The following is a 25,736-nucleotide window of genomic DNA, read 5'->3' as shown; positions in this document are numbered from 1 at the left end:
TCCAAGATTTCTTTTAATGGGTAACTCCTTACTGCATGTACTACTTGCAAAATATGCAATTACTAAAACAGATCACATAGATCATACATTAAGCTGAGTTTTCAAAAGTGTAGGGAGACCAGTTACAACAATATATTGTAATATTTTAAAGTTTTGTCAAATTATATTGACCTCTTGTTAAGGTTCATGTGGACCTTATGGCTAAAGTGGCTGTGTTAACACCTCAAAATTTACTCTGAGTACAGACAAACCCGTGCATCTGGAATAGTATGACCTAGATAAATAAAAATTCAGATGCATTTAATGTTTTAGAAAATTAAAAACTTAACTGGATTTTGCTGTTCAATTACTTTAGTTTAGTTTACTTTATAATTATTTACAGCAAGACAAGCAACTATGTCTTGGGGGTGTAGGGTAATACAATTTAGTTATGCCTATTTGTTTTATCCTCCCTGCGGTACTGTTACAAATTATATTATATGTTAATACATAGCAGTCATGCTGAAGCCTGGTATCTGTTCATTTTCTGAACAGCTGAAAGTCTGTCAGACATTGCGCAATTTATAATCGAATATACATTAATTGTATAGCTGGTAAAGGATTTTTAGTTGAAAAGTTGTGGGGACCAAGTGATTTCAAAATGTACTTTGAATTGATATGTCAGCCTTGTTACTTAAAAAAATTCCAAGAGAGACAATTAATATGATGATTTAGGTTTATCAAAACTTTTTTTTCCAATTTATGCAAAGGTAATTTTTCTGTACAAGAGTAAATTTCATGGTTTAAACCAGGATTGGCAAAGTACTACTTGGGCTGGGCAAACACACTAAGGGGACAGGTCATGAACACTTATAGAAACGTAAGTCTGATTATTGTTAGATAAACAAATCTGTACGCGTGTTATAATCTGAATAATTACTTATTGATTAGTGAAGTACATATATATATATATATACTGCTTAGTAAACATTTTTAGCAATGAACAAAAATTGTTTGAAAGTAATTTTCCTTACATACAATTGTTAATTCTTTATAGTTATATATATTTAAAAAAAATGAATTGAATTATTTGGCTATATGTTAACAGTTTGACCAATCTAGACAGATTGCTGAATTAATAGATTTAGGAGGATTATTGAGAAAAGCTTTTCACATTTGTCTAATGAGTCCTCATATGTACACTTGTCTTAGAATTGCTGGAACAATACTTTCTCAGATTAATATCTTTATGATAAGAGTCTCAAACAAGTGATCTTTTGTTCATTGTTTTGTACATAAATCTGAGGCTTTTAATTTTTTTCGTTTTTTTTGTTTTACATTTGTCATTTTGGGGACTTTTATAGCTGACTATGTGGTATGGGTTTTGCTCATTGTTGAAGGCTGTATGGTGACCTATAGTGGTAAACTTCTTTGTCATTTGGTCTCTGGTGGAGAGTTGTCTCATTGGCAATCATACAGACTACACGAATGAATTTTATTTTTACAGGACATTTGGTCTGGTAAACAACCTAGCTTTACCAGACCGAAAGAAATTTTACCAGACCAATTTTTTTTTTACATCTAATTATATAGTATCCGAAAAAATACAAAAAAACTTATGATTTGTTGTGCCCTACTCCTCTCCAAAAATGCACAAAAACGAAATCATGTGACAAGAGTGTAAAAGGGATAAAAGTTGTGCACAATTGCTTGAATGCATTTCAGTGATAAAGAAAAGTAATGTCACATTTTATTGGATTTTGACCTGAAAATTATTTGTGAACTAAAACTATTTAGAGTTTCTGTATAAAATATTTCCTGTTTCTTCCGTCTTTTTCATATATCTTTTGGTTTTCAATTCTAGTGTTTATATTTCATAGCTGTATTTTGTAACCTGCTTGGATTTTTAAAATTTATTTATTGTATTTATTGTTTGCAGTAAGAACGATAACTCTGGTGCAACGAGACTACAGTCAGATATGTTTTTACTCGGATAATTTTACACATTACTTGTTGGCGATTTTCGGCATAAAGCTAGCGGTTGAACAAATTAAACATCGCTGTCATGAATAATAATGATGAAAATGAATTTCGAGATCATTTGGGAATTTTGCTAGAATGCTAGAAAAATCCATGAAAAAAAACAACACCGGACATTCGGACTGGAATTCAACAAAATTTTACCAGACCAATCCATTATTCACCGGATTTGTCTGTCCGTCCGACAAATTTCGTGTAGTCTGAATCATAACCACATGCATCTTCTTATTTTATATCATAAATTAAAATACTATTTTTTATTTCTATCTATAAATATCTTTAATGTATTGCATTTGTGATTAATCACTGATTCTCTTTAAAATTCAGACCAGTATTTCATATTACCCAGTATTGCCCAGGATTACCCGACAAAACCCAATAAAACCCGGGTTTTCCAAGTATTTCCCACTGGGCTGGGCAATACTCATAAAAAGAGGTTTTTGCCAACCCTGGTTTAAACACAATCATTGTTGTTTGTAACTGTAATTGTTATATTGTTTTGTTGGGTTGCTGTCTTATTGATGCACACAAAATATTAGCAACCCAACAAAACAATATAACAATTTATTTGAAACTACAGTATGGGACCGGTACTCAGATAACAAGAAAACTCTTAAAAGCTGATTAAAACCCCCCAAAATGATAGATATTACCTGAAAACTCTTAAAAGCTGATCACAACCCCCCAAAAATGTTAGATATTACCTGAAAACTCTAAAAAGCTGATTAAAAACCCCTCAAAATGATAGATATTACCCCAAAACTCTTATTTTTTATGGTTTATTACAGCTTTTATTGATAATAAAGACTAAACTATCGAGATATATGTCACTTTTACTCAATTAAAGTACAATTTAACTTCAGGAATAAGATTTTTGTATCTTGTCTGCAAGGTCCTTGTATAACAATATGGAGGATGTAATTTGAATAGAGTTACAAAATGTATCTACCTTTTGTATAATCACATCTGCCATATTGTTATGTAAGAGAATTTGCATGCAAGACACAAAAATGGTATTCCAAAAGTTAAATTGTACTTGGAGTAAAAGTGACATTTATCTCAAAATTATAGTCTTTATTATGTTGTATTCTTGTATGTAAGTACTTTATTTGTCATTGCTTGAACCTTATGGGTGTAATTTTGCAATAAAGATTGGATTTATCATTAATACAAGCAGTTTTGAACCATATAATTAAACTTTTTGGGTAATTTAAATCAGTTTTGGGGTTTTAAATTAGTTATCAGATTAATTTTGAATTATCAATATCGGACAATATAATTCACTTTTTTTCAAAATTTTATGTGCATAGAAAATCACTGTAAATAAAGAATTTTACTATGGATATCTTGAAAACCAAGATTATCTGATTAAACTACAGGTATAACTTATAAATAATTTCTAACAGATGCTGTTCCTATTTAATGGACAATGAAAGCATCCCATTTATTCATTGAAATGTGATGTAGATTTTATTTCCTTTATACCAAAAGATACATGACTTTTATATTACACTATTCTTAGATTCTTTAAAAATAGGCTTACCATCACTACAAAAGAACATGCAATATTTTTATGCCCCACCTAGGGGCATTATGTTTTTCGGCCTGTGCGTCCTTTCGTTTGTCCGTCGGTCTGTTCGTCCATCTGTCCCGTTTCAGGTTAAAGTTTTTGGTCGCTTCAGATTAAAGTTTTTGGTCAAGGTAGTTCTTGATGAAGTTGAAGTCCAATCAACTTGAAACTTAGAACACATGTTCCCTTTGATATGATCTTTCTAATTTTAATGCCAATTTAGAGTTTTGACCCCACATTCACGGTCCACAGAACATAGAAAATGATAGTGCGAGTGAGGCATCCATGTACTATGGACATATTCTTGTTCCATCTCATATCATATACAAATTTGTTAAATTCACTGATATTTGTAGTGAAACAGTAATGCAAACAACAATGACTGGAGAACTTAAAGAACAGTGGGTTTCCCGTGTGATCAGTTATTCATCACAGTATAACAGTGGGAAGTAAGTACGAATGTATTACATATCCAATACATGCAGCCTGTTTTGATCAATAAAGATGGTTAATGACCGAAATTGATAGGCAATAGCTCATGATTAAAGTATCAGTTTCAGGTATCTATACTAACTGTATTTATTCTGCAACTATAATTTCATATTGTCTTTAATGACTTTGATGCTATATTGGAGTCCATCATGTAATGATCTTATTCTGTTTTAATGATTTCATTTTAATAATCTATGTGATAATTTAACTACAGTAGTCCATGTAAGAATTAACTTTTACATGGCCTGTTGTAGTGAGATCATTACATTGTGTAACTTTGTGTTGTTGTATAGAATGTGGTACTCACAGTCTGCAGATTCAACATGCATGACATTGTGATTTGGATATTAAAGAAATTGCTATTGTTTTCATGATGGAACATCATCCATTAATAGAACATAACTAAATATATGCATTGCTTTACATATATACAGATATATGAAAACTTAAGGTCCTACATATGCCTTAATTTATTAAAGATCATAACTTCAAATGTCATGCTTAAGGCAATATTAAAGTAAATATGAAAATTTTTATCTGGTGAAAAAAATTGCAAAACAGGCACCGTAATTGAAGGTGTTATATAACAGAAACATTTATGTCTATGGCACTTAATATTTGTATTTATTCAATGTTCAAGATATCTCATATTATTTATAACATCCATTTTTGGGTGAAGTTTGCATGAAATGCAACTATCAAAACCCTTTAATATTAGCTTGATAACGATATATCTTTAAATCCTCATCTCTACCTTTGAGAGTTCAAACACAATTATGCATTGAGATGAAGATCATCTCCATACCCATGTCAAGCAATTGATTAATGATATATATACTCAGATATTCAAGTTACAAAATGATATATATATAATGCATGTCACCATACTTGTTAAGATAGTTATTTTATTAAAAATTTTGCAAGTTCTGCATTGTGTTTGAATCTATCTGTTCTAAAAAAAAAACAAAATAAAAACTCAAGTTCAAGTGCAATTATGGACAAGGAAAGATAACTCCAATTCAATTCCAATCATTACCAAAAAGTGTTCCATTGTGATTCAATGTTTAAACAAACACTTTGATTTATAAGCTATCTCATTTATAAAAGTAAAAGACATGAACTTTTTGATGAAACCTCATAAAATATGAGAAATCCTATTATGAATTATATTAAATATTTATTAAAGAGTACAATCACTTTAATTCTGACACTTGTTTAAATTTTACCTGTCTCAAGTGAGTGGTTGTGGCTGTTTTGATTGTTTATGTCTATTTAGAGTTATGTATTTAATTCAGTTATTCTTTTGGAGGAGTAGTTCACGAAGGGATAAGATTGGTCCTAAGAGTTTAATTTTTCATAATCAAGCCAAAATACTATAATTTTTTTTAGCCTAATTAACTTTGGTAGTGCTCAATCCCTGATCCAGATAACTATTATATCAATGGGTTAAATATAAATCTTGACACCTTTTGGTTACATAATATTTTGGATTGTAGGTTTTGGCTAAGCTTTTCACTAAGGTTAAAAGCCTGAAAAAAGGCACAAACGCCACAAAATCATAATATTTTGACAATATCTCCAGTTATCTCCAAATTGTGATGACTTTGTAGCCAGTACAACATACTTTTGTAAATAGATTTTTTTTAGCTTGAGCATTAAAACTTTTGAAATAGATCCATTTAAGAACCATTACTGTGGCCTTTTTGATATTTTATGATAAATTTGAAATCAAAGGCCATATTGTTCCTAAAGGGAATTTTGTTCTTTATTCACATCTTGTCCATACTTTTTGAAATTTAGAGTTTGTCATAAAATGTGTCATAGGAAAAGACCTTAAGGTTAGGTAACCAGGAATAAACCCCTAGATGTATATTTTAGTTATCTAGGTCTCTCTGTCTCATTGATGTTGTCCATATCTTGTTTTATTCCATTTTTTGCATATATATATTGATATTGCATGTAAAACACAAAAACTTGATTGGTTGATATATTTCCTTTCAGTTGGGCAGCTGATAGTATAATAGGTAAACCTCGAGTATACCCAAAATATGGTGATATTCCTGGAGCATGGGCCCAAGGACAAAAAGATTCAAAACAGTTTATTGAGGTATGGCAAAACTTGAATTTTTTTATGATACAGATAAAACTTCAGTATTTCAACAACTCCTTAATCTGTATATGGAAAGCCATCACATTGAATACTCATACATGGAGTGTTGTCAGTACTGTATTTTTGGTGTTGCTGATGATACAAATATAAAGGCAGTTTATATTCATACATTATGTATTCATAAATGTTTTCTTTATCAGTCATAATTTAACTATTTTAAGATATTTATATCAATAATATAATAATTAAGCTAGACCACTTTAGAATTTTCATTCTTTGATTACAAATTTTTGTTAGATATATTTTTTTTTTCAAACAAATTTTAATTCCTTAGTTTAATTGTATTCTTGTTAAGAGGGCATCCTGTAAAGCTTGCTGTGAGGTGAAAAGAGTTATCCTTTTTCTCGAATGCCAAATATACAGTGACCTTAGGTTTTTTTTTTATAGAGAATGAGGATATTTTCATATGGTGTATTTGCATTGGCATATCTTATTTGCATTGAGATTATTGGGCTCGACCCCTCCACCATGGTTCATTGACTTTGTGATTTAATAAGGCCAGTTTAAAGTGAACTATGTATGATAAGTCAATGATAGTTGGTATAAAGTTGTATTAGGATTGGTATATCCCATTTCCACTGATACTTTTGGCCCTGCACCTTCAGTCAAAGTTCATTGTTTTGGATGTTTTGCATAGTTTACATGTTAAAGTATTGCCATTATAAAATCAACATTTGCATTTTACTATCAAATTACATACAGGCGAGACATATATCAACAGTTTATTTTATAAAATTTTAGGTGGAATTTGAACAAGAAATCTACATACAAAAGATAGAAATATATGAAACCTACCATGCTGGGGCTGTAAAATCAATTTCTGCTAGGAAACCAAACAATAATTATGAAGTTATATGGAACACAAAATCAGTTACTAACATGAACTGCAGCAGAATATTTTCACCAGATTTAAAGGTAATATGCTTATATTTGTACCTTTAAATTCTTGTGTATGATATAAGTTGTAAAAGATTTTCATTTTATATCAGGTAACTTTCAAGATTTAACAAAATCTTAATTTTGATTTGAAATTTGAAAATAATTTAATCCATTTTATAAATAAACTTTAAAACAATGAAATCAGTTTAAAATCAGTTTAAAATCAAATTGTATTCTAACAGTGTTTTTTAAGTCAATAAGATATAAGATAAATCTATGTCATCTTTTATTGAAAGACTTTACAACAGAAATAGGATGATGCATGTCTTTTTTCTTATGCTTGTAATTAGATTTTACACAGAACTTTAACAAAAAATGTCCATGCAGTTTTAAAACCAAGTTGTAAAATCTAAAATAGAGTCAAATGAAGCAAGCTGAGCAGTATTATTGATTTCAAAATTTAAGTAGTTGTAGTGTAGATAAAATTCTTTGAATTGACCAGTTGCAATAACATTTTAAATATATATATATTTATGTTTTTGACTGCAACACCAGTGTTCACAAAAAGAAGTTATTTTAATGAAATGATAGATTTTTTGTAAATGAATGTTGGACAGATCATACAAATCTTGAATGGATAACTTAATTGTATTTCATTAACACAATCAATTCTTCAATTAAAAAACTCCAGCATAATACACATTTCTAATAGTTAAGAAAGTAAGATATTATTACAAGAGCATGATATCAACTGTCCTCTGACAAATTAATACAACTCTCTGAAATCACAAAATTTACATGCACATAATAATAGTTCCGTAAGGGTATAATGTTTTTGACCTGTACATCCGTCAGTCCTGTTCTTGTCATCACAACTCCTCTGAAACCACACAACAGAATTTCATGAAACTATGTAGATAAGGACATACTATGTAGATGTGCATATCAACAGGAAATTATGATTCAATTTTTTTTCTATGAGTTATCATATGCCCCTTTTGGTCTAAATGTACTGCTGCAACGGTTTGTCAATGCAACTCCTCTGAAACAGAATTTCATGAAACTATGTAGATAATAAGGACATACTATGTAGATGTGCATATTTACAGAAAATTAGGCTTCAATTTTTTTTCCTAGGAGTTAAGCCACTTTAAACTTAGAATTTTGGCCTCAATATACTACTGCAACAGTTTGTTATCGCAACTCCTCTTTAACAACAAATCAAAATTTTATGAAACTTTGTAGATGATAAGGAGATATTTATGCAGATGTGCATATTCACAAGAAATTTTTAGCAGTTGACTTTTGTAGGAGTTATGAGTCTTTGAACTCAGGAATCTGGTGAGATTTTGTTTGCCCAGTGACAACGTGGGGGAGGGGGTATGTGAGTGTGCTCAAATAGGTTCTTTAATTAATTAAATGTATGTTTTTAATTTTAAACTTTAATATATAACACCAGCTTTTAATGTTTCTTGAATTTTTCAGAGACTTTCATTTCTATGTAAGGTTTTGAGGATTAATATAGACTGTACAGCATCAAAATCATGGGTGGAAATTGATGCTATAAAAATTACTGGAACAGTACCATATCCTCACAACCAGACAGCACCTTCGCCAGTTATCAATAACCAGCCAGAGCATAACCCAAACAATGTTGACCAGTGGGTATCCAGAGTTGTTAACTATTCTTCCCAATATGATGATAACTCGTAAGTTATTTATTTACAATACAAAAATGAATTAATGTTTACAAATTTTTAAATATTTCTTTTTTTGAAGTTTCATTGTAATTATCTTTATTATTTTAAGAAAAATATACATAAAAACAACTTTTAGCTTATGTTGCTACTAGTTATGCATGATCAGCCATTGTTGATTTAAGTACTGTGGTATGAAAACAATATAATTACATTGTTATTATTATAGTATAATTGTATTTCCTGAAGCATTTCATTTTGCTATAATTTATGCCTTTCTGCAATAACTGTGGCTGTTCAACTTTGGATGGTAAAATGATATGCCTTCCAGTTTGTTTTTTAAGCTGTTTAATTTGTAATTTTTAGTTTGTATTTGAAGGTATGTTTGTCATGAGTATTTTTAATTTGTCAGCTGGCCTGCATCTTGTATTGCTGGAGAACCAAGAGTCTATCCAAAGTATGGTGATATATCAGGATCATGGGCCCAGGGGACCTTAGATGCTAATCAGTTTGTTGAGGTAAATTTCATATATCAGAATAAATGATTTTAAAAATTGTTGTAGTTTAAAAGTATATTTGACAGTATTAAAATTTTTTATGTTGTCTGTAGAGATACATACAAATCTTGGCAACGGTGATAAAATGATCCTGCATCTTGATTATGTTGTATGCATGGAGGGATTTTTTTTTTGTGGGGGAGGGGGGTGCAGGGGGCTCGGGACCCTCTTATGGAGCTACATATATGCTTAATGCGTAGAGTTTTAACATGTTCCACACCTAACGTTGCCTAGTTTGTGGGCCCCCTTTTTTAAAATCCTGGATCCTCATCTGGTATGTGTTGCAATTTTTACTGGATCTATCGTTATTCAAATTTTGGACATGTACCTTTCATTTCAGACTGTTAAACATTAAACACTAAAAGAAACTTAATTTCCCTAAATGTTCAAAAATATTATTGATATTGTTCGTTTCCTGTTTTAGGTAGAATTTGCAGAAAAGATTTTCATAGAAAAAATAGATATTTATGAGACATATCATGCAGGAGCAGTGAAGAAAATTTTAGCCAAACGTCCAAATGGAGAGTGGTGTACGGTGTGGGAGACAACAAGGGCATTCTGTCAGAACAGCAGTAGGATATTTTCACCATCATTTCAGGTGGAATTTCAAGCCTTTTGCTTTAAATTTAGACTTTAGTAGAAACTAAAAGGACAAACGGAATTAACCTGAATTGAATATAAACTGGAAAGTTAATTGCTAGTGTGTAATCAGCAGTGAGCAAAGACCCGTTAATACTAACTATTGTTTAAGCTTGATCAAAGTTTTATGTAACAATTAACTGTCCTCCTTAAGCACTGTGTAAAATTCCTGAAAAGTTCATAAAGATTCGGATAATGTGATAAATCTGTTTTTCACTTAAATTTGAAACCAGGATCTTAGTTTCTACCATTCTGTATTAAATTTAACCTCTGCCATTCACTACTATTACATTTGTACTTGTTAAAGGCACATGCACTTCACTGCTGAGTAACATAACCACAAACATAGCCTATACAAATGCACAATAACTCTAGCACCACAAATCATACCATGGAGAAAAGTAATAAATAAATAGTTTATATCTAACAAACCTGCTGACAGCATGAAAAGTACTAGCTAGTAATGTTCTCATTCACTTATAAAACAAATATATATTAATGTTATGATATTGTTGAATTATATTCCTGGACCTGGAAAAAAATATCTGTTAAGTAAGAAATACAAATTTCAGTAGAGAATTTTAAGGACCTTGTTTGAAAAAGTCTCAGCTGGTGTTTTACTGCATCCATTTAGTCTATCAGTCTATATGTTCTTCTTTCCATCTGTTTATTTGAACTGAAAGTTTTACTGCATATTACTCAACTTTAGTTTGAAGGATTGGTTGTTTTGTTTGATAATAAAGCTTTAGACAGAATGTTTATAAGGCAGGAAATGGTTGTTACTTTCTTAATGTCTTCAGAAATGGTTTTGATCCATTCATTTTTCGAATTATGATCTTCTAAAGATTTTAGTGTTGTAATCTGGGACATCATTGTGGTGCTATTTATGGTCATTTTAGAATGGGTTTGTTTTCTAGACTAGAGGGTTAGGTCAATATGAAAATAATATCAGGGCTTTTGTGAAAAAGCCCTGATAGAAAAATAGCAAGCATCACTTTTTGTTATGTAAATGCATTTAGGGTTTTATTCTATTACTTTATATAATGCACAATATAACAAAAACGTGAAATACCAGATACACCATATTTATGAACATGCACAACTTATCTTTTTGTTATTTCTACAGAAATTGAATTTTCGATGTAACGCACTGAGAATTAATGTTGATTGTACTGTATCTGGATCATGGGTGGAAATTGATGCCATCAAAATCTCAGGAACTAAGTTCAATTTTGGTAAGTAAGTTAAAGCAATCTAATCTGAGTTCATTCAAAAAGTGTCTAGAACATCTAGATCTGAGGACTTTTGAAATAAATATACAATATATGTACATTGTCGGAAAATATAAAATTTATTTGTATGAGCTTTAGAAACAGGACGAAAAGTGAGGCTCGCCGAGCTTTTCTCCTGTTTCCCAGCGAGTACAAATAAATTTTATATTTTCCGACAATGTACATATATTGTTTTTATCCTGAAATTTACACCCAACACTTGAAACTTTAGTTGTTAAAATCTAAATCATTGTCTCTAATTTTTCAAAGAAATCGACATTGTTTAATCACGGACCGCGAAGAGGACCCCAAAATGAACTGGTACACAAAAAGAAATATTCACATTACCGCTTGCTCAACATGGAAGAGGGGTAACAGGAGACTTTATTTGTACAAGTACAAATAAAGCAAAAATTTATTTGTGTACCTGCTATTTGTACAATAGTTGGCTGATTGCAGGATAAACTGGAAAGGGCACTGGATTATAATTAAGTAATAAAAATTTATTTATTAATTGATAATCTATGGTTAGTTTAATATTCAATAAAAGATTCAACTCATGCACATATTATTATTGTTTTTTATTACATAGGTTTTTTTAAGCTGTGCATTTGCATGTGCCGTTTGGAAAAATTGATCTAGATAATAAACAGACACGAAAGTTTAAAAAAATTCTCAATCATTATTATTTCTTTTGACTTTCATGATAACATAGAATAACAATTTATCTTGATTTCCAAAAGAAACAAAGAAATAAAAAAAACAATCTGCATACCAATTTTCAAATAAAAACTATTTTACACAAATGAACTTCTTTTTTCAACTACAAATTGAAAGTACGTTATTTATAACACAGACCAAATGTAATTTAATTCATATGAATTATGATACAATATTAAATACACTATTTAAGGATGTTCACTGGTCTGTTTCAAAATAACAAGCTTTTTAAAAAACTGCTATAAATTGATAGTATGTAAATAACAGAACTAAAAAAGCAGAAAAAATTAAAGGTCCCTGTCCTTGTTTTTGAGATTTAAGCCTTTGAAAAGATTCTCTCTTTGTTTTTCATACATTTAACAATGTTACTTTTTTTCTTTCAAAAACTATGACAAAATAACAAGGTTTTATAAGAATTTTAAAAATGGATTTTTAAACTATATATTATGAAATTATGAAAAGAAAAAGTAGGGGTTAGGGGGCACATACAGTTAATGGCACTACATGGGTACAACCAGAGAATTCCAAATATCTAACAAAAAAATTAAAAAATGACAAGTGAACATCCGTGATTAGCAATAAACACACATATCACCAGCTTATTCAGAATTTTAACAGTTTAAAATCTTTGATATTCAAGTAAAGATAACCCTGAATGGAACTTAGCTGATTTAGCCAACAAAAGAATTTCTAGGAAATGTTGATTAATAAGAATAACTTGTCCAAAGCAATTTCTTCATTCCTAAAGCTGTAAATTGTCTAGAGAATGTACAAAATACCCTGTTAAATACATTAGAGTTTATCTTATCACTGAATTATGATCATGTACCAAAATTACTTTTACAATATGCGGATAGAGTTTTATCTTTTGTCAAACAACATTTTTTCATTGATGCTAATGAAAATTTTACACAATTAAAGAATTTTTGGAACATGCTATATTTTATTGATGATAGTCCTCATTATCATTCAAGATTTTTGTCATGATTGCTTTATTATACAAATTTGACAATTGACCCTTCGTTGCTTACAAATCTGACATAGTCTATAGTTTTATAGGTTTCTGACAGATTAAATTTTTGTACTACATTTTCCATTCAGAATCCCCCCTGTGTCTCTTCATTATCATGAAATTAGTTGCACCATTTGTGGCCATAGTATAGGACCATAAGTTTACTTTTCAACTTACGGTACACAAGATTGAAAGGAATATTTTTTTTATCGGTAGACATTTTTTAGATGTCTTTGAATTTGAACTATTTGTATACATGTTCATTTTTTAACATTACAAGTTTCATGAAATAATAGATAAGCACATTAACAGTACATTTCTTTTGTTCTTTAGATGCTGTTGAAAACAAATCCCTTCACTATTATCTAGTCAGAAGCCAATGGAAAACTGAATCATTTCTTTAGATTTCTATAAATGAATGTAGACTTTGTGTGATTCATTATACATGTATAATGTCATACATTATTTAAAACCAACTGATTTATTTTAGACATCCCACCAGCACCAAATGATATCACGAATGATTTAGCCAAACTTGTCAATAGTTCAGTGTTTAGTGATATCCAGTTTGATGTAAATGGAGTTAAATTCCTTGCTCACAGAGCCATCTTGTGTATCAGATCTGAGTACTTCAGGGCTATGATTCATTTTGAAGAAAATGGTTCAAGGGTAAGAGTTGATATCAAAATTGTTAGGAAGATTTAGATAACTTTAGAAAAGAATGAAATGATATATGTGGGAATTCATCAATAAGAAAACAACCCAACAATAAAATAAGTGCACAAAAGACATCTTGAGGTCAACATTCTGTCTGGAACAAATACAGGTGCAAGTAGCATAGGTCAGTGAGCCATAAATTGTCCAGAGTCTAGACAAGTTCTAAATTAATTTAAATGAGACAACACAAAAAAAAACCAAAAGACACCAAGAGTAAGGAAAATGGTATTCAAGCTACCAAACAGTAACTTTATAGCCTAAAACAAAAACGTTGATAGGTGTACAAACTACTGTCCCCAACAATAAAAGATAAGCGTGACTATACCATACCATATGTCAAACTCGGAATAACCTAGATTCTAGGAGGGTTGTGAATAAAATTTAAAAGAGACTACTCCAGATTTGTTTTCAACACGGAAATCTATTAGTTGAAAAACACCATAATATAATAAAAGATAACCACTGCTGATTAAGTTTTCTGAACTAGACTAGACACACCTAAATGATGCTGTATTAAACTAGGGGTTTTTTTAGTACTCACTCTTCCCTCTTTTTTAATCATTATCAAGAGAAATAACAATAGGTTAATAGAAAAACATACATCAGGGTTGTTTGTTGGTGTTTATTACCACTTTCAGTGCTCTTGGGTGTATCATGTAGGCCAGTTTTTATTGGTGGAAGAAGCCGCAGAAAACCACTGACCTTCAAAGGAAGACTGGCAATCCTTGTCAATTAAGATAGGAGTCAAACACACCTCAATATGAGTGGAGTTTGAACTCACAACCTTAAAGTTGATAGGCTAGTGATCGCTGTAGATGAACTACATACCTCTCAGCCACTGAAGACCATACACCAGGAGTGCCTAGTGTTTTAAATGATAGAAATTTAACTGTTGAAAGTGGTGGGATTATGATCATACAAGAAGTGGCAGAAGAATCTGTTTCTATTATATACTAATTTTTAGACTATTTGTAGATATTTTTTTTTAATTTCCCTCTGATGATCTACAAAAATAATTAACAAATTCATTTAAAGGGTGATCCTACTATGCATGATTGCCTTTATTCACTGTGTCATAATAACTAACCCCAAAGACAGCAAGAAAATTAAAGTATCACTAAGCTGAAAATTAGAGTATTGATATATATACATGTATGAGTATAATTTTTATCTTTCTCTAGGCTCATGGACAAGGAACAACACAACCAACTGCCCCTCCCCTGCCATCTGAAGAAGTGTATCAACCTGAACAGATGTGTAATGCACTTCCATCGTATGACTCTGTAACTCAATACCAACCTGAGATGCCCTCAGGACCAGTGTCTGGACAAGTGCCTGGACCAGCTCAATATTACAACCAACAACAAACCCAGGTATAGCTGTAGTAAAGGACCATTCATAGAGAGACTCTTAGGTCTTCTTTATAAATGAAAAATAAAAAGTCATTCAAGGTCAAGTCAAATAAATTGACCATTGCCTGATGATAATTTTTTAATTGAGTTCTTTACTTTATTTTTGTGTGAGTGTTGAAGATGTTTTTTCAAGAAACCATGAGAGTTTCTTTCAATTGAAAAGTATTATTTCTTGTGAAGGTAAATTGAAAGTTATTTTAGAAGGTAAACCTAAAGGGGTATCAATTAAAATCATAATTTTATTCATATACATATGCTATCAGAAATGCCTGTCATGAAAGAGGTATAATTGACATATACTTATTTTTTTGCTAATATTTGAAACAGAATGATAAATTTAAATGTTATAACCCTATTTATTTGGTCAATTTAGGCTCAGTCACCAATAAAACTGAAGGATGTTGAGCCAGGAGTATTTGCTGTTGTATTACATTATGTATACACAAACAGAATTCGACCATTTTGTTCACCACATGTTCTACCACATGTCTGGAGAAGTAAGTTAAGGATATATACTTACCTTACAACTTTTACTATGATATATTAGAAAGTAATTATTGATTAGAAATACAAAAATATCAATTTGCCTACAATTGAGTATTAAATTACTTCACTAAAGATTCACATTCCATAAAAAAAATCTTTTTATAACAAGTTTTTTTTATGATGATGACGATAATGATAGGCAGAAATCTATGTGTAAAAAAGAAGCTTAAAATGATTGATAAACTTCCATTAAATCTTACAGTTTATTTTCTTTCTTGAGATTGTATAAGGGAGCAATCATTTAACTTTGAGGGGGGGTTATTGTTTTTTGTCTGAGTCAGAAATTTTTTTTCGTGCAAAGCGCACACATTTTTTTTTAGTTTTTCAACGCTATCAATCAAAATTATTTTTTTCAAATTTAACACTATAAGGCATGGGGAAAATCTGGATTCAGAATTTTTTTTTTTGTGATCTGCTTGTCCACAATATTTTTTTTCATCAAATTGGGATCAGAATATTTTTTTAGGAAAAAACCATAACCCACACCCGCCTTGAAGTTAAATGGCTGTTCCCTTAGAATTATATTTACATATTAAAATCTAACTATTTCAGAGTCATGAAAATATTAAATATCCAACTTTGTATACAATTTACACAAGTCTATTAAACACAAATAAAATAAAAATCATACTTAGTAATTTATATACACTCCCTCAATTTCACAGAATAACTTATATTTGGTGTATTTTATGTAATCCTAATTTACCTTGTTTTTAGTTGCTGATAGATTTGCTATGGATGGTTTAAAGGCGCTGGCTATCTTACAACTGAATACTTCATTAACAATAGACAATGTTATAGATATTTATCAAAATGTGATATACGGACTTCCTGTTAGTGGTAAGTCCAAGACATCTTTCTGTTGAACGTGATGATCCCAAAGATGTCATTTATGCAACTTGTAGAAAATATCATTGATCTATCACAAGTAGTTCTTATAAAACTAGTTTAAGCAGAAAACTTAACATTGAAAATTGCTTAATAATTGAAAGTCGCTGGACCTTGACTTAGGGGGCAGGGCCTCAAAATAGTTGTCAAACTGATATGTACTGATAGTAATGCAACTTTATAGAAAGTATCATTGATCTATCACAAGTAGTTCCTATCAAACTGACTTCTGCAGAAAACTCAACAATTGTTGACGCATCCTCTGCCGTCGCGGCCGTCAAAGCATCAACTATGTCTTGCTTTCCTTGACACAAAAAATCCTACAAAAAAATGTAGGCTTCAGATTACTTACAGTGCGATATACCATATAATTTATATTTCCAAGGGACAGAACTCCTTTAAAAATAGTTGATTGGCACTGATTTCCAAATTTACTGCTGATATAAACCTTTGATATCAATTTCATAAAAATCTGGCAAGAATTGTATGCTTCAGAGCTCAATTTTCATAGTCTTATTTTGGGTTCAAATGAAATTTTAAAAAGGAACAGGCCAAAAGCTGTCATAAATTCCTGTACGAACTGGTCCTACAGGAATGTACAAGGAATCTAGTAGGAATTTGTTAAGAATTCCTACCAGGAAAGTGTGCCTATTCCTGCTTGATTGTAGCAGGAATCCGCCAGGAAAAACAGCCGAAAAATTTAAATTAGCAGGATTTTCTTAGTAGGAATAATGTGATTCCTACCAGGAATATTCAAATTAGCAGGAATAATTTGGTAGGAAAGTAAAATTCCTACAAATTTTCCTGCTAATTTGAATATTCCTGGTAGGATTTTTTTCATAAATTCCTACCAGGAAAATTGATTTTCTAGCAGGAATCTAAAAATATACATTACAAACTTAGGTGTATACACATATACACAACTGGGTCATTCATTAGTTTGAATCTTAGCCACAAAGAACAAAGAAAAAATACATGTTAAAAATTCTTGTTACAAAATTTGACACTTAGATTTTTGAAGTAGCTACCACATATGAAAGTTGTGTTATAAACCAGGTTTGTAATGTGTTTTTGAATTTAATTATGATGGAAATAGATGTATCAGTTTTTTTGTTCACTCTCAATTTTTTTTTTTTAAAGTATTGGTATATATGTTTACAACAAAAATGTAGATCAGATGAACTTATAATATATATTAGACAAAATATGATTGAAGACTTAGATTTCCATTTTTCGATAAGTTGAATTAATTTGACTATCATGCAAATTAGAAATTAAAAACTTCCTCTAAAACATGAAAAAATGTAGCTTAAATTTAAATACCTTCATAAGCAATCCTGTCTTACATTCAAATATTTCCCTCATGGTAATTATTCAATCTTTGCAGTATTGTTTATACACAATCTGAATCTTTTACCCTCCAACTTTTGAATTTGTTAACTGGAACCTGGTCTCTTATTACACAGCAAAATAAATGTTATAAGCAAACCGGAATCCAGTTAAAGATAATTGAATACAAACCAACAGCAGTCAAGATAATAATCCTGCTTAGATAAGAAAACATTCCTGGTAGAAAGATTTTCTGGCAGGAAAAAATATTCCTGTTACCCAAACCAGGAATGTTGTTGTAGGAAAGTGAAAAATCCTGTCAGAAAAACTGAAGTTTTTCCTAGTATGTCTAAAAAGTAACAGGAATTTAAAATTTCCTGCTAATTCCGTGTGAATTCCTGCTATAGTCTGGTAGGAATCCTGCTAAATATTTCGTACGGGTTGATGCCTGAATTTTTAAATCACAATCAAACATCTGTTCCTTGAATTTATGGAAAATAATTTGAAGCCAAAATCTTTTTACAGCAAGAATTACAAAGAGGAATCGAATGGAATATTTTTCAAAAGAAACATCATACCAACCAGTATGTATAACAGCATCTCAAATTTAGCCCAATAATGTCTGATCTGCTTATTTGTCCTTCCACAGTGGGATTACAACCTATGCTTCTATAACATCGAGGCAACTCTGCCTGCAATGTGTTCAGCGACATAGATCAAAAGGTCAAATAAAGAATATTATAATGGTGTTAATCAAGAATATTGCATAGTAAGAACTCTTACGCCTATTTTTTTTGTCAGACTTTTATGAAATCCTTATCAAAGGTTTATTTTTGCAAGTTTTTGGACTAGTTGGATAATCAGTGCTGATCATCTGTTTTTACAGTTGGTTATTATGCCACTTGGAAACAAAAATTATATTAAGCAATGCACTGTTAGTGATCTCACACCTACAAATTGGAGTTATTTCCCTTGGGCAGAAAAATATTTGCATTGACCGGGGTAATTTAAATGCTGTTCTTTTATTTTCTCTAGTACATAAATACAAAGTTATTACTTCCATCATTAGATTGAGGCAACAATTTAAATGAGAAACACCACTGGATGTAAAACAAACAACAATCAATCAATCAATCATTTAAATACTTGTTTTATGATTTCAGATAACATGAAAGATGTGTGTGAACTTTTTATGCAGAATCATATGGCAGAGGTTGTTAGACATAGAACGTTTATGAATTTAAACAAAAAACTTGTGGCAGAATTAACAAGGAAAATGGTTAAAACTGGGAAATAAATTGATAGGCATAGCGAAGAATGTTAAACAATGTAACAAGATATTTATAAGATAGAATTAGTAAGATTCTTATTAAAATAAATTAAATGAAGTTAAGTATTTGAGAGATTAGTCTTGGATAAAATGACTTAAGTTAAGGGATAACACTTCTAAACCAGGAGTAAGGCTTTGAGAGATTCTGATGAATCTATTGAGTTAAAGATATACAAAGCAGTTTTCATCACTATAAAACTATTGAAGCTGTAAAGACAATTACTATATAGAATACAGAAATTGATGTTAATATGACACTTACATGTAATTACAGATGCTGTAAGACAAATTAACATATAATTTAACGATCAAAAGTAGCAGATGTAGATAATGTGGGCATTAGATTGAATTAGTACTTGATATTGATACATCATAGAAGTTACCATTCAATTGTCAATCAAATAAGTCATTAATCATTTCTACAGTATGATCAAAAGGAAAATATTTGTTTTCTTTTATTGGTTTTCTGATTTTTTTCTATAATTTTCTATTTAAGATGGGTTTAATATTTTTGCCCTACTGTGGATTCATTTATTTTTGTTGAAACCAATTTTCGTGGACTGAGGAAAAATTGTATTTTCGTAGATATTTGATTTTGTTTTTTTGCCAAAGTCTGCATACAAGTCTATAGAAACTTATACTTTGTTGAATGTTGAAAGTCATGGTTCACCTATACCCACGAAATCCACAAAAATTAGTATCCCACGAATAATTAAGAATCTGCAATATTTCACTTTTGACAAGAAAATTGATCATCCTGAAAATGTATGAAATATTTGTGATTGGAAATTATGCAGTCAATGAACATTCAATCAATCAAGATCATTTAAACTAATTTTCTTTCTTAGTTTTTGCCTATATAGAGGGTTTACCCATTTACATTGAACTACAAAAATATTACAGTAAACAATATAAAAAAATGGGAATAACTTAAATTTGTAATCATTAGTTTTAATTTTTTTCATGCAGTAATAGTGTAATACTGGTAAATATTTTTAGAAACATTTAATTCTTTGTTATGAAATTTTATTAATTATTACTGTTTTTTTATTAATTGTGTTCTTTTAAACAGGGTAAGTGTCTTAACTTTTTTTACACTATAATTGTGCAATGTGTAGGTTTTTTTTGTATTAAAAAGATTCCAATTTCAAAGCATGACTCTTTTTAGTTCATTAATGCTTTCAAAGTTATTATTGTCTTCAACTATATCTCTTTTGAAAAGGGTAGTTTCAAAAATATAAAATATATGATTTTTAAACTATTTAATATTTTTGTCGAGAAAGCGAGACATAGCGATCCTAGATTCTGTCGTCGGCGTCAGCATCATCAACATTTAGGTTCAGTCTGTGGTTAACGTGTTTTTAGACATTATTAACTTTGTCAAACCTTCATGGAATTTTATGAAATTTGGACAGAAGCTAAGATGTTTATGACCAAAATAAAGTATCCAGAGTGAAATTTTGAAAATATTCATTTTCATTTTTCCATATTTTACTGATAAATGTACTTAGTTATTTAACAGTTACCAAGTTGATACAGTCTGGGATTAAAGTTTGTTACAGGTCAATTACTTTGTCAAAGCTTTATATAATTTTATGAAACTTTGGCAGAAGCTTTTTTATGATTAAGAGATAATGTCTGAAGCAAACTTTTTAAAATATGTTTTTATTTCATTTTCAGTATTTTTCTGATAGATTGACCTAGTTATTTTACAGTAAACATTTACAGACAGTCTTGGATTAAATTTGTTTGACATGATAAATTTGTAAACCTTCATGGATTGTTATGAAACTTGGACAGATTAGCTAATCTTCAATACCAAGAAATAGCATCTAAAGAAAAAGTTTGAATTATTTTTTAATATCTGTATTGTACTGATAAATGGACTCACTTTTTAAAGTCAATATAACACTTTTACACTGACAGCAGCAAATAGCAGGCGAGATACTGGGTTTCGAGGAACCGCTTATAAATTTTTTATTTGACTTGCTACTATTATTTGTTTTTGACAGTTGTGAGAAAGACTTTTTCACAGCATGCTGTTTTTAATAGACTATGGAATCACATTAATATTTAGTATATTTGATGAGATATGCGAAGAAAGCTATAAATATTAATCCACAGATTGTTATTTGCACACTATAGTTATGTTAAATATGTGTATTACAGTTGGTTTTCCTTATTTATATATGCTTGTTCCTGTTAATTGCATGAAGTCAATTGTTCTTCTCTCATATGTAAATTTTATTTCCTGTTTTTTTTTTAAGTGCTTGATTTCTCTAATTCATGTGAATAAGTAAATGAAAGTATTTTTTATATTTCACAATTAATTTTTCACATGTTTTCCATTGGATTTCCAGTTATTGATTTGGGGTTGTACAACAGAAGGGTAGGGCATGTGGATGCTTATCTCCATTTGTTTCTGTGCAATAACTAATAAACCTTACATTGATGCTTTTCAAATATTATTATGTTGTTACTGATGACAAATTGTAGGTCATCTTTCATATTGATGGTGGTCACTATTGCGGTTCGGGAGTTATGGTCCTTGATTGATTTGAAAATGCCACTTTATACAATAACTTGAGATCTGATCAACCAAGTTTTTTTTCAAATTTTAATATATTGTTACTGATAACACAATGGAGGTCAAGGTGGATATTGATGATTTTCCCTTTTGCTTTTCAGGAGTTATGGTCCTTGATTGATTGGAAAATGGCATTTTAAGTCATTTCCATTGCAATAAGTTGAGAAAATTTTGACTAATGCGTTTTAAGTTTTGATATATGTTGTTACTAATGACAAAATGGAGGTCAAGTTTGATATTAACAAATTTCACTTTTGTTAATCAGGAGTAATGGTCCTTGATTGCTTTATCAATGGTACTAATTAAAATGTTATTCTTGTTTTGACAGGCTTTTGTTTTAAGCATTAGCTTTGAGTGATATTTTGGGAAAGTGATTACCAAATTATACATTTTTGTACAGAAATCTTATATGAAAACAAAGAGGTGTGGAAGGATTTCTAATGAGACAACTAAACCATAAGGAAGATAAAAACTACAGGTTACTTTTAAGTTTTCATTAAGCTTTTATGTAATTTTCTTTTTATGATGCAATCTTGTTTACTTTTTCATATGAAAAGATTTTAAAAAGTATTTTTGTTTTATGCTAAAACAATTTGTCTTTCTTATGAATCAAAAGCAGTTGCAAGGTATACATTAAAGAGACAGCAACCTAACAGTTCAAATAAAAACAAAAGACATCTACAGATCAACATATTTATATTGTGTAATATTATCAGGTATTAAAAGAGACAGAATTTATCAGACAATCAATAATTGTTTTTGTTAAATTGTTACTATATAATTAAAATTGTTTATTATATTTTCATGATATTGTTATAAATTTGTCTTTCAAATGAATTATATTTTATCACTTAACAATGTGTGTATTTTTATTTTTATTTATAATAGTTATGTGATTTTGATATACATTGTAAATTTTTAAATATTTAATGGGAAAGGGCTAATTTTTAATTGCCATAATTTTTTTAACTGGTTATATTATTTATTACCACCAATTTATAGAAATCAATTAACCTTTTTATTCTGAGAATTCTAATACTTGTTTATTGGAAATATATTATAAAAGACAACATTAGATCTATTTAAATATACTTTATCTGTATAATTTTTTTATTCTGTTTGTAAAATTATTATATTACAAACAGATTTTACATATTTTGTTACATATGTTGGAACATATTTATCAACAAACATTAAATTACAACTAGTCGAACAGTCTTCGTTTATTTATAATTAATATTATACTTGGGGTTTGAGCCATGTTCTGGTCATTTCAAAAAGGAACAAGTTGTACTTATATCTAAAGAAATGCTATAGAGTTGTTCAGCTACTAATCAATCTTTTATGTGTTTGATTCATAGAAATATTACATTTTGTCAGCTACAAAATAGTGTGTTAGGGTGCGTTTGAGCTATAGAAATGCTTGTTTGTCATCTAATAATCTGTGTTCAGGTGTGTTTGATTTTTGGAAATGCTATAGAGTTTGTCAGCTACTAATCAGTGTGTTAGGGTCTGTTTCATCTATAGAAACGCTATAGAGTTTGTTAGCTACTAATCAGTGTGTTAGGGTGTGTTTCATCTATAGAAACGCTATAGAGTTTGTTTGCTACTACTAGTAATCAGTGTGTTGGGGTGTGTTTGACCTATAGATATATTGAATTTTGTCAGCTTCTTACATACATATGTGTCCAGATATACTTGATCTATAGAAATTTTATAGATTTTGCCAGCTGCTCTCCAATTGGCCTGGTAAACTTTTATCTATAACATTTTTATAACGCTTGTTAGCTTCTTATAACTGTTTCAAGGTGATCTATAGAACTCTTATACACAGTGTACAGTGAACTTGATTCATATAAATATAGAATAAATCAACAATATGAAGTGGGGATAAGTTTGGTATGGATGTTTTCGATCCTCCGCCTTATAAGTTGATCAAAGGAATGATGAGGGATAGGAAAGAAGTACAAGACTTCCTTTTGGGTAAAGTTGTTCATCATATCTTAAAAGTGGTGATTTTATCAGTTTGACCTCATTTTATGCATCAGTGATCAAGGTAAAGTTTTCGTGGTCAAGTCCATATCTCATACTATATGTAAGTAAAATGTATTTGGTGTATGGAATGTTGTAAGATGAACATATCTGTTTAAAAGGTTTCAGTTGCCTCTTTCATGAGTCTGGTAAATGTTAAGTGTTTTGTTCTTTAGTTCGTTTCTCAGATACTATAAGCAATAGGTTAACTATGTTTGGTGTATGGAATGATTGCAAGGTGTACAGTTCTGTCGGACATCTGACCTTGACTTCAATTTCATGGGTCAAAGTCGGCGTTATATTTTCATGGTTAAGTCCGTTTTTATACGCCCGTTTACGGGACGTATTATGGTATACCGTTGACCGTCTGTCCGTCCGTCCGTCGTCAACATGTCGGACATTAACTCAAAAACGCTTTAACCAATATGCATAAAACTTTGGTGAATTGTTTATATCTATTGACGTGAGCTCCCTTTCGTCTTTTATAAATTTCGGATTTACCGTTTCCGAGTTTTGGGGTTTTATTCATTAAAATAGGGGGGGATTTTCCAGTTTTTGGACAAAAACTCAAAAACAATTTCACCAATTTGCAAGAAACTTTGGTGAATTGTTTATTGCTATCGACATGAGCTCCCTTTTGATTTTTTTAAATTTTAGACTATACGTTTCTGATTTATGGGGTTTTATTCTTTTCAAAAAGGGGGATTTTCCAGTTTTCGGACAATAACTCAAAAATGCTTTCAGCATTTTTTATGAAACTTTGGTAAATTGTTTATATCTATTGTTGTAAGCTCCCTTTTGATTTTTATAAATTTCAGATTTTACGTTTCCGAGTTATAAGATTTGTTTAATAAAAAAAAGGATTGATTTTCAAGTTTTTGGACAATATCCTTAAAGTGCTTAGAGCAGTTTTCATTAAACTTTGATGACTGATTTATATCTATTAAGATAACCTCCCTTTAGTTTTTTATAAATTTCTGATAAAATATTGAGAAGTTATTGTTTGTTTATAGTCTGACAACAGATTTACTAAGTATTGCGCAACAGTACAGTGTATTGAACAACAGCAAGAAATCTTTAATTGAATATAAATTCAAGTCATATCACCAATTTCAAGTTCTTCGACTACATTTATTCAGAAACCTATAATATGTCAAATATTTAATTACAATCCAAATTCAGACCTGTATCAAGCTTGAATATTGTGTCCATTTTTGCCCCAACTGTTCAGGGTTGGACCTCTGCGGGCGTATCCAGCTGCGCTCAGCGAAGCAGTTTATTTTCAGATACTATCAGCTATGTTAACTAATGCGGTGTATTGAATGATTACAAAGTGTTCAAAGAATAAGAAGATGTGGTATGATTTCCAATGAGATAACTCTCCACCAGACCAAATGTCGTAGAATTTTGCAACTATAGGTCACCCTACGGCCATCAACAATGAACAAGACCATTGCGAGCTGTCTGGCAGTGTTCTTCTGACTTTGAATTCATTTTCATGGTTCATTGGGTAAAGTTTTCTTGGTAAGGTCCGTTTCTCAGAAGCTTTACACAATATTGAGAGGCATACATGTCCGTTTGACAGGGTTCATCTGACCATTTCCTCATTTACATGGATCATTGATAAAGTTAATTTTATGTAATACTTGTACAACCTTTTTCTCTAAGACTTTCATTATAAATTTAATCATGATTACTAAACCAGGCGAGAAATTTCAGCGTGTGCTCTATTTTTTTAAAAATTTTAACTGGTTTATTACAACTACACTTCGCCTACAAATTACTTACATGCAATCATGATTTGTAATAACACTATGATTGATGGACGTGTAATTATGTTGATGTGAGGTATTTGATTTTTCATCAAAAC

The 25,736-nt window shown here is 30.2% G+C and overlaps 1 protein-coding gene across 1 annotated transcript; it reads left to right on the top strand.

Annotated features, from left to right (window-relative positions):
• LOC127708195 (uncharacterized) lies at nt 1-20,158 on the top strand. The gene is made up of 13 exons (XM_052213045.1): nt 1-20; nt 3,946-4,038; nt 6,083-6,188; nt 6,993-7,166; nt 8,616-8,839; nt 9,240-9,345; nt 9,809-9,982; nt 11,150-11,258; nt 13,517-13,695; nt 14,925-15,116; nt 15,529-15,652; nt 16,419-16,541; nt 19,082-20,158. The coding sequence occupies exons 2-13, from the start codon at nt 3,956-3,958 to the stop codon at nt 19,213-19,215; spliced, it is 1,728 nt and encodes a 575-aa protein (XP_052069005.1). The 5' UTR covers nt 1-20; nt 3,946-3,955; the 3' UTR covers nt 19,216-20,158.
• The last annotated feature ends 5,578 nt before the right edge of the window (nt 20,159-25,736 follow it).

Source organism: Mytilus californianus, unplaced genomic scaffold, assembly GCF_021869535.1.
Source record: "Mytilus californianus isolate M0D057914Y unplaced genomic scaffold, xbMytCali1.0.p SCAF_7, whole genome shotgun sequence".
In the NCBI taxonomy this organism is placed as follows: domain Eukaryota; kingdom Metazoa; phylum Mollusca; class Bivalvia; order Mytilida; family Mytilidae; genus Mytilus; species Mytilus californianus.
This window is presented reverse-complemented; position numbering and strand designations above follow the sequence as displayed.